The sequence below is a fragment of the Camponotus floridanus genome, unplaced genomic scaffold (genome assembly GCF_003227725.1).
Source record: "Camponotus floridanus strain SB8 unplaced genomic scaffold, Cflo_v7.5 scaffold42, whole genome shotgun sequence".
NCBI classification, from domain to species: domain Eukaryota; kingdom Metazoa; phylum Arthropoda; class Insecta; order Hymenoptera; family Formicidae; genus Camponotus; species Camponotus floridanus.
Genome location: NW_020229570.1, coordinates 839,695 through 849,854, shown reverse-complemented (window position 1 = coordinate 849,854; position 10,160 = coordinate 839,695). Strand labels below are relative to the sequence as shown.

Below are 10,160 nucleotides of genomic sequence, written 5' to 3'. Positions count from 1 at the left end.
GAGTAAATCTTTAAGCCCATCACAATGTCTCTAAGAGTACCGTAGATTTCGTACCTTGATTCTGCACTCCTTGCACGCCTTGCCACAGTTTCTGTCCGTGACACACAGTCCTGTACGTCCTGAGGATAAGAAGAAAGGGTGAGAAGGGAGAGAGAGAGAGAGAGGGGGGGGAAGGAAGGAGGGAGAGAGAAATGATGAGGAAGAAGAGAGAGAGAGAGAGAGAAAAGGAGAGGTTTCCTTTACACACACGCATACACATATAAGTGTGTAAGTGTGCGTACACCCTCCTAGACGAATGTTTGTGTGTCGACGTACTTCCTCGTGGAAAGAGAGGGAGAATATATGTGAATCGGTGTGAATCTTTATGTGTGTGTGTGTGTGCATCCGCGGACCCTCTGCGCGCTTCCATCGTCACAGGGGGTGGATCGGAAACGCGCATGCTCCCACGGCCGAGAATCTCCCCAGTCAGGTTAAATCTGCCACCGAAACAAGACGTGCGTGCGTGCCGTTATGCTATATACAATGTCGCGTACGCGAACGATCCCCGTGACGATTTCTTAAAATAGCGCCGCGTATAACAGCCCGCGAGACCAAGTATCGACATGGAAAACCGCGACGGTTGGATTTCCGAGTTGTTTATCGAAACGTAAAGTCGGAGCGCAGAGGGAGGCCGAGAAACAGAAATAAAAAAGAAGCTCAGGAGACCGCATGATCCGACAAACGTTCTTCGATCGACAAATTATTAAAGAGTGCTTTGATGTAAAAAAAGAAGGGTGTCGATAAACGGATGTCGTTATGCGGTGAACGGAGAACTCTCCTGCGACCACGACCACTTCGGTTCGAACAATTTCGAGCGGTGCGACGGAGCGAGGGTGAAGAAGAGACTGCGTTTCCGGAATAATTCTCGACTGTCAAGTGGCGCGCGATCGATCGATCGCTCCAACGCGCGGCGTCGATCGCCAAGATCCCGTCGCTTCGGCCGAAAGCAGCTCGAGATAGTTCTGATTATGTGTCTTACGAGATCGCAACGATTTTTCATTCGCAGGATTCTCCGCGCAACGATGAGAGCCTCGCGCGTTCGCGCGACGGAAGCTGGGACCGTCCTGTGAAGGGACTCGGTTCGATAATCGCGAACAGGAGAAGCAAGTTTTTCGAATCTTCGCAAGTGTAACGCGTAGAGCGGAAATTCCTCGGGGCAACTGCAACGAGAGTTTACAGGTTTCTTCCGGAACCCAAGACAAGATTCAAACTCTACCGAGTCGCGTCGAGAAACACGACGGGGTGAAGACTTTATCCGACGATATAGGTGGAAAGTTTCGCAGGATACGCGGCACGCCGCCCGTCGAAAGTTTTGCCATAATCATTTCCGCGCGTGTTATCGTCTACCTAGTCGTTATATAGGAGATACCACTTTGCGGAAGATCGATCGTATGCACGATCGGGCCGCATCTTATGGGAGATCCGACCAAACTGCCAGCCGTCGCGCTAATTCATTCCCCTTTCGGTTGAACTCGCGGCGAACGAATTGATATCTCAAACTAACCGTGAATAAGTATCGGCTCTCATTTCCCTTTGAAAACCTTTGGACGCGACTGTGAACTGTGTGTGTTAATTAACGTGTAAGGATCAGAAAGAGACGAGTGATAAGACGCCTCCTGGTCAGTGCCATGTCAGTGAATGGTGGTAATAGCGATCACGGGTGGAAGATGTGAATGATTTTAGTAATTCAAGTGTAAACGTCTCTCAAAGATATAGTCGCGGAAATGGCTCTGAGATGGCAAGCGAGGCTCTCGATTGCTGCCATACTCTTTATGTGCACAGAAGGTAATCACTTTGCTACTTTCTAATCATCTTTGCATGATCCCGTCGTAACTCGAAGGAGGATGATCCGTGGCGTGCACTTGCGACATTAGACGACCGTAGGGAAATCGTGAGGAAATATTCTGCGTCATAAAGAAAAAAAGAGACTACTATCTTGGAATTATTAATGCATCCGTGTTGGTGCACAATTGCAATCTCGTTGTAACTCGTTATTAATTATTAAAAACGGTGCATAAAATTGTTTGCTTTGATAATTGCATCGTTGAACATTATAAACATGCTAAAGCAACCAAGCAACCAATTTTTAAAACAATCAATTTTTAATTATTGTTAGTGATTGAAATTAATTTGAACATACAATCTCTTTCCTCGCGTACTTGAATATAAATATTTGCAATATTAATTACAAAAAAAAAAAAAGAAATTGATACAAAAATAATAATGATAAGAGGAGAATATAAAAAAGAATTTAGGTTTAGGTTTTTTTTAAATATAAAAAGAGATAGATATATATGTATTTACATATATAAAACGGCGAAGCGGTATTTCACGATGCAGATAAAATCTCATTTACTATCGTCCACGAAAATTAAGATTCAGTTTAATTACGTTAATTGCAACGCGACATTTGCTGTTCAGAAAGGAAGAGAGATTTACGACTGCTGTTCTAGTCAAAAAGCAAGAGAGAGAGAGAGAGAGAGAGGAAGAGAGAGAAAGAGGAGTAGGGGAAAGAAATGTAGAGATTTATAGCTCATGTTTGCGCTTCGTAAACGCAGAGGAAGTCGATTGTTTGCTGTTTGCCTGTGATACCCGTACAATTCCTTTACTATGTACGGTCGATGTAAACTGAAAATGGAAAATGATTTATAATTGAAATTTTGTTGATGATAGATGAACATCTAGAAATGATAAAAATTACGACATAAGGGAGAAATACGTAATGATTTAAGGTCTTTTTCGTGAAACAATTATTTATGCATATGTTTAAATAAAATTTATTATTAGTGATAAATAATAATATGTGGGAACAAGAATTTTCTATTTGTGTGAAAGCTACAATTTCTCTTGAAATAATAAAAAATATCTTTCGTAAAATAATAAAATTAATAATATAAACTTAATTGGAATGTAAGAATAAATTTTCCACTGTGTGTGTGATGAAAAGTTTTCAGTGTACATTGAACACATGAAGAGATATTTCACATATAAGTATTAAATTGTTTCATATATTCTTTCATTGCCAATATAAATAGTTGAGATAAAACTTCTATTTCAGATAAATAAAAACGCGCGGATACAGTAATGAAAATATAAAATATTTGAAGCAAGAAGAAGTTATCAGCAAATAATTAAGAAGTATCTAACAAGTTTCTTAAAATGAAATACAGAAATGCTCATGAAATGAAATCAAGAATAAAAGGAATATAATAAGCTACTCGAAATTTATAGAAATGTCTAAGAGAAGAAATTAATATTAATATAATAATATATACATATTTATATTACACAATTACTTTTAATTAGGAGAAATGTCTATAATGTATAAAATATATTATAGGTTGGAAATTGGAATCAATTAGTGATAAAGCAAGTCAATTTAGACTTTTGAATTAAATAGTAAAAGAGATTAGATTTACAATTACGTTGATAGGGAATATTCAATTATTTATCTATTAAGTTACATACATGTAATTATTTATAATGAAAATATATAATTAATTTAAACATTTCATATATTGGATACATATTGCAAGATTTATATATAATATAACTTATCACATATAAGTAAATACATCTATTATTATATTTGCAGCAAATAAATAAAAGAAATGAATAAATTATTATATTGAAATGTAACTTTGACACATCGAATATATAATAGAAAATGTTTACAATTATTTTAAATTACATAATTTTAAAATGTTATTTAATTGTTACTGATATTTGATATATTGGATAATGTTAGAAAGATGATTAGTGCTTCTGTATGTGTTATATAAACTAAAAATGTGGAAGTATATATTATAAGTATCATATGTATATAGTTCTTGCCGTTTCGTCGATTAATTAAAATGATTAATGAATCGTCCCACAAAGGAAGGAAGAGATGGTTAAATTACGACACAAATAAAGATAATGAGATAACACTACATTATTGCACATATTACGTAAAGGACACATATTATGTAAAGGACATTAATTATTATCAATTATAAAAATATACTAATAATATATAATATATAGACACGAAAAGATTCACTATTTGAATGAATTTAACGCGTATTCATGGTAAATTATTTTCTTTATTTTATTTGTAGAATAGATTGGTGCTTACTAAACATACACAGTGTTGTTTGAAAAAATATAATAAGTCATATTTTATTATATTTTTAAAAATATTTTTTACAGAATATTCTATAATATTCTATAATACTATTTTTCAAAATTTATGTATTTATTATTATTATGTACTTTTATATATTATTTTTATAATATTTTTCTAATTTCGTTTTCTCAAATAATTATTCATTATTACATGATTTTATATATCAGATTATTTATTTTTTAATGAAGAAAAATATTTTTTTTGTATATTATATAATATAATTAAAAATGTATCTCTTCTTTAATAATGACAAATTTGAAAGATTTATTTTTTTTATAAATTGCGTGTGTATCTTAATTAAATGAAATTAAATATAACGAATGTGACACATAAGTCGCCTTTTTTCAAATATATTTTTTTTATTAATATGTAATTAAAATCTTTCATTAAATAATTAAAAGTAATATTTATTAATATTTATGATAAATAATATTAAAAATAATTGCAACGCAAGAAAATACTAACACATTAATTAAAGTTATGAAAAAATAAATCATTATTATACATAATTTAATTTCATTAATTTTGTCATGCTAAAGCACTGTTCATACAAAGAGAATGTAATTATCTTTTTTATTTATACACTTCTGACAAAGAGACACTATGACACTATGACGTCAATAACTTTTATGGAAAACTTTTTTCCGGAAACTGAAATATTGCTAGAATTGTTTATTTTTGTGTTTATTATTTTGAGTTAATTGCCAAAATTAATTTCAAAACTCATAGAAATAGAATTTGTTTTTATTTGCGACAGAACAAATATCTATTGTTTATATATAATTTTACAAACGTAGAGAATGTTAATTCTTTTTACAAAGTGAAATATATTTTCTATATTTTTGTATATCCATGAAAGCGCGCATATCAACAATTTCTGATTTTTATATAAAAATATTTATATAAAATTTGTTTATATAATATATCTATATGAAAGTTTTTATATAAGAAATTGCAAACCTGAGAAATTATTGTTTGTGCTTTTCTAGAATTTTAATGATAAATAATCGGTTGATTATTTCATTGATATCACTTATTAACAGAATGCCGTATCTGTCAGAAAAATAAACTGTGGACATTAATGAACTAGTTAACATGCCACACGACATTTATCGTGCGCGAGAAGTATCGGGATCACGTACCGCACACCCTGCGACTTGTCGTGGCGCAGGGCGGTCGTAGGAAATAATGGAATGGTACTTGGCGGCGTGAAAGGAGTTACTCAATTGAATCCACGGTATCGGGCGATAAAACGGTACAACTAATGGAATTACACCGGCGCGCTTGCATGCGTGCGACGCAAATTTATCGCATGCATTATTCATAACTCGGCCCAAGTCGGCCGACGCCGTCGACGATGGTGTTCGCGCGTCCCGCAAGTAAAGCCCTTCTCCCTCTCTCGAGCATATATCGATGTGTACACATCGATCTCGCACACATGGGGAATAGCGACATATATTGATCATTGGAATGTTACATGGACGTACGGTGTAAAAAGTCGCCTCCGGAGAGGCCTCCGGGCGGGTAGGAATGTCGTCATCGTTGTCGACGTCGTCGTCGTCGTGCAGTTATATTTCATAGCCTCGCTTCACACCTCGTTTGCGCCATTGTCGTTCTAGACGAACAACTTTCGCAATTTCATTCGGCGCCACGGACTGCGACAAGGACTTGGCGCGCGAACTTGGTCCAGGTAAATTAAACGCTTGTCTCCGCTCGCGATGCCTAGCTCGGCGATCTTCAGCCGCGCTGGAGGACCACGGAAATTCAAGCAATTACCATCGCTTCGGGCGCAAAATGATAAAAGGCGAGCGTCCACGATAAAGTAGCGTGGTCAAAATAGGCCGAAGTGGACAGACAAAAGTGCCAGAACGTCAAAAGTTTAGCAAGACGGATATTAAAACCGGTATAATTTCGATGGGTTCGATTTCCGATGTTGCGTAAAAATTGACGGAAGCAAAGGCCTTACACCACTACGCGTTTCTACCCTGTCTCCAAAAAAATATAGATATTTTTAGAACTGCAGTCCACGAAATATAATACCTGATTTGGGACAAATTGGCGTACATTTGCTATCGGTTTCCAAATATTTATTTGCCGTGCATTCATTGATTAATACCAGTTACGTCAGCAATGATAACGCCCTAGATATGCACATCATATTTTTTATTTTTTATTGAACTTGTTAAAATTGAGATTTACAGAAAATATTATTGTACAGAATTAATAATTTAATTATAAATATAGTAATAACGGGAAATGTGTTAAGAACTTTTACGAATTTTTATAAATAAGTTGCAGAAAGATATATAATATATAGGTTCGTATTTTTATCAAGTTTATATATTCACAATCTAAATTTAACTAGATTATATTTTGACAGAATTTTATAGCTTAAAGTTTTTCTAATTACAAAAATCTAATTTTAAAGATGACTGTTGAAAAATTGCAGTCAAATTTTTATTGGAAATTTATAAATTAAATATAAGATTAGAAATATGGAACTTGATATAAACTCTACCTATTTTACATATGACAAGCTTCCTTCCTGTTTTTATACAGAGTTTATAGCTTCTCTCGTGTATAATGTATAAAGTCTGTCTCCATATTCGTTACAATCTTTGAAACTTTCTCTTCACTGTTCTAAGCGGACTAAAACATGCTAATTGGGTAAGACGTTGCGAGATAGTCACCGTAGGCGAAGGTGTTTCGTGTTGGATCTCACGATATTATGGGATCAAGCAAAGTTAATCTTCTGGAAACGCACCCGTGGTTTAACAGATTTACGCTCGGCAAACATTTCAAGAGATTTCGAGATTCTCACGAAAGGATTGCTGAAAGGGACCAAGAAGGTTTTATGCAAGATGCCGTGTAAAAAGTACACAAAGACTTTACAAACAATTTGCATGTATCTTAATTTAAGATGCTAAGATCTTTAATTTAGAAATGTTTTATAACGGAAAATTACGCAAATTTGCAAAAATGTAACAGATACTTTGGCTGTTTGAAAGATACATGCGTCAAAGAAACTTGAAGAGAAACCTCGTAATTAATACACGCAAAATTATTGTCTATATATCTTCTACATTTTTAGCAAGTTTTTAAACGTGTTATGCTTTTCCGCTTATTTCTTTTAAGAAACATTCACATATTCCAGTTAAAGAGGCTATATAGAAATCATAGTTTTTTACACTCGGAAGTTTGTATAACGATACAGTTTCCTACTTTATTCTTTGCAAAATTCTTGCATATCCTAAACTTTCGGCCGTTGTTAACCAAATGCATACCAAAAGTCTCCTCAAAAATCTTTGCATTATCATTTTCACGGAGCTTTGCAAAGCTTACAAAAACTTTCGACATTTCAGAGTCAGCATATACCTTAATAAACTTTTGAATATCTTAGTTTTCTTTCTCTATTTCTCTCTTTCCTTATTTTAATAGGCTCCAAAATAAAACGCATTTTATTATAAACATTCTTAAAATATTTATATTCCAGTCTCACTATTCATGCAAATTAAAAACAAATCAGAATTGCTTCTGCAGAATACGATGCATTTCGTCGAGTTCGCAAACAGGTCAATTTCTCTTTTTCTCTCAATATATTTATAAAATTAATATTTGGAATTATAATTCTCTCTAATAATCTTATCATAATAACAGCGATTCATCGATTGGATTATCACTAGATTAATGATGGACTTGCACAATTATCATTAAAAGCCATGAAATATTGTGTTGATGTAGGCGCCGCGCCAATGTTAAGATTAAATTTACGAGATAAATATCATTGTAATGTTAATAATGCACGATAGCGATATTTATTTTCCGTTTGCATACATATCTCGTACATGTTCCGCGAGAGAAGGATAGAAAAAGAATGATTGATGTCGCACACTCAACGCTAATATATACGCTAATTAGCGCATAGCAATATTCTACAAAGCGACTTTACCCTAGTTAGCATCTCGATACGTCGCGGATATAACGGCGGGAAAATACGGCTTATAGAGCTCTATAGACGGCTCGCGTTTGCCTCTAACGATAATGGTCGACCGTGTATGCCATCCGTCGTGAGGACGCGAGTCGTTGACCCGCAGTACTTGAACCTGCAATAAAAGCGACGTGCGTGTGCCTTATCGATAGATATGTACATATATATGTGCACGGAGAAAAAAGTTTCACCGTAAACACGAAGAATGTCGAGTGAGAAATGCGGAATAGTTTCAGATGTTCCAATGTGTCTCATTCTGAAAATAATGGTCCACCATAACTCACTTTGGGCGACGTACATTTTAAGCCGGGTTGCATTCACAATCAGAGTTTAAAAAACCTAACTCGAATTTGTTTTAATTTTAGTATCTCTTGATCATGTTATAATGAAAAATACTACAGGTTGATGATATATGGTTAGTCATAATAAATGAATAAAATAAATATGATGTATTTATGTAATAAAATCATTAATTGATACAAGCATTAATAACTTTTTTGAATTTAAAAAATGATGAAGAATAAAGAGTTTTTGTACTAAAATTTATATAAATAAATTAATAATAAAATTATATTTTTCATATAATTTTAGGTAGACTTTAGTTTCAAAATTATCAATTTAAAACTAAAATATAAAAATATATAATACTAAAATTGAAAATATATTGTAAATACTAATATTGTTACTATAAAGAAATTGATTAAAATTTTAACGAAGAATCTGTTAAAATTAAAAGTTATCAATTGTGGAGCATCTATGTATATTTGTAGAAAAATTTTATATCAAACGAATATATGCATATATTGGATTTCTCATGTAAATTGAGCCTTCAGAAAAGTTCTCATATCTCATAAATTATCCCTCTCCAGACATCTGATCTCGCCAACATGACTATAATCAAAGCCACCGACATTAGTTATCGATAAAAGAGCGTGCTTTGACATATAACCCAAGATCGATAGAACTGGAAATATCCAACTATAATTTATTCACGTTATAATCAAAAGTATTTTTAAATACTTATAAAACCTATTTATAATAAATATAAATATAAGATATAAATATCGGAAATATAAAAAATAAAATATAAGAATAAAAATATTCTTTTTAATTTAACGATAAAAATTGTAAAATCGAACATCGAATTAACATTTATCACATATACATACAAACGTTATAGAGATGTAATTTTCTGAATCTTTATATAGACTGAGAAAAGATCACATTTTTTGAAAGATATTAGAACTATATTAGAAAAACGTCACATCAGGGATTACGGTTTAAAACCGTATCTCAAATTGATCATTCGCGACGAGATCCAGATATGATCGCGAGATAAATCAGAGATAATGAAACACCGTAGAAAGTTATGCGAAATATCCTCCAGACACTGAAAACGTTAGCAGTGTTTCTTTTTACTCTCGAACGTACGGCTCTTCATTATGTTATATGAATCTTCCCTTCTCTCTTTCTCCCTTGTTCTCTTCCTATTCTGGTGGAAAATGATTGTTATAGTCTCTCAGTGCACTTTTGCAAGCGTGGTATGTTTCGAACTGTCTTGTGAAAGCACAAAACTTTCAGGCCACGTATCTCATCTTATTATACCGGCTTGTCGCCGCGGAGCTTGCGGCGCGCTCGTTCCGGAAAATATGACCCGACGTCGTTCGAAAGAGAGATCGGACCCCGTTCCTTCTCTATCTCGGCGATAAATCGAAATTTCCTGCTTCCCCGCTGTTCCGAACAACTCGGATCTCCTACCAGTTTTCTCGCTGTATAGTACGATGCTCTCGCCATGTAGCTTCGCAATATTAAATTTTAACGAGAGACACTTTTATCGACTCGAAAGTCGATATTTTCTTTGCGAAAATTCGATGGCAGTTCATTATTCTCAATATTTAATATGCTCGCGATTCAGTCTCCGATAAAATTGACGTTAAAACGAAATCGAGTAAAACTAACTTGAAA

General features: G+C 33.8%; 1 protein-coding gene across 1 annotated transcript in view; it reads left to right on the top strand.

Annotated features, from left to right (window-relative positions):
- Positions 1–258: 258 nt before the first annotated feature.
- The window catches only part of LOC105254547, a 39,389-nt gene continuing 29,487 nt past the window's right edge, over positions 259–10,160 (top strand). The window contains exon 1 of the mRNA XM_011263305.3: positions 259–1,824. Within this exon, the coding sequence (XP_011261607.1) occupies positions 1,764–1,824 (61 nt within the window). The 5' untranslated portion in view covers positions 259–1,763. The remainder of the gene's footprint in view (positions 1,825–10,160) is intronic.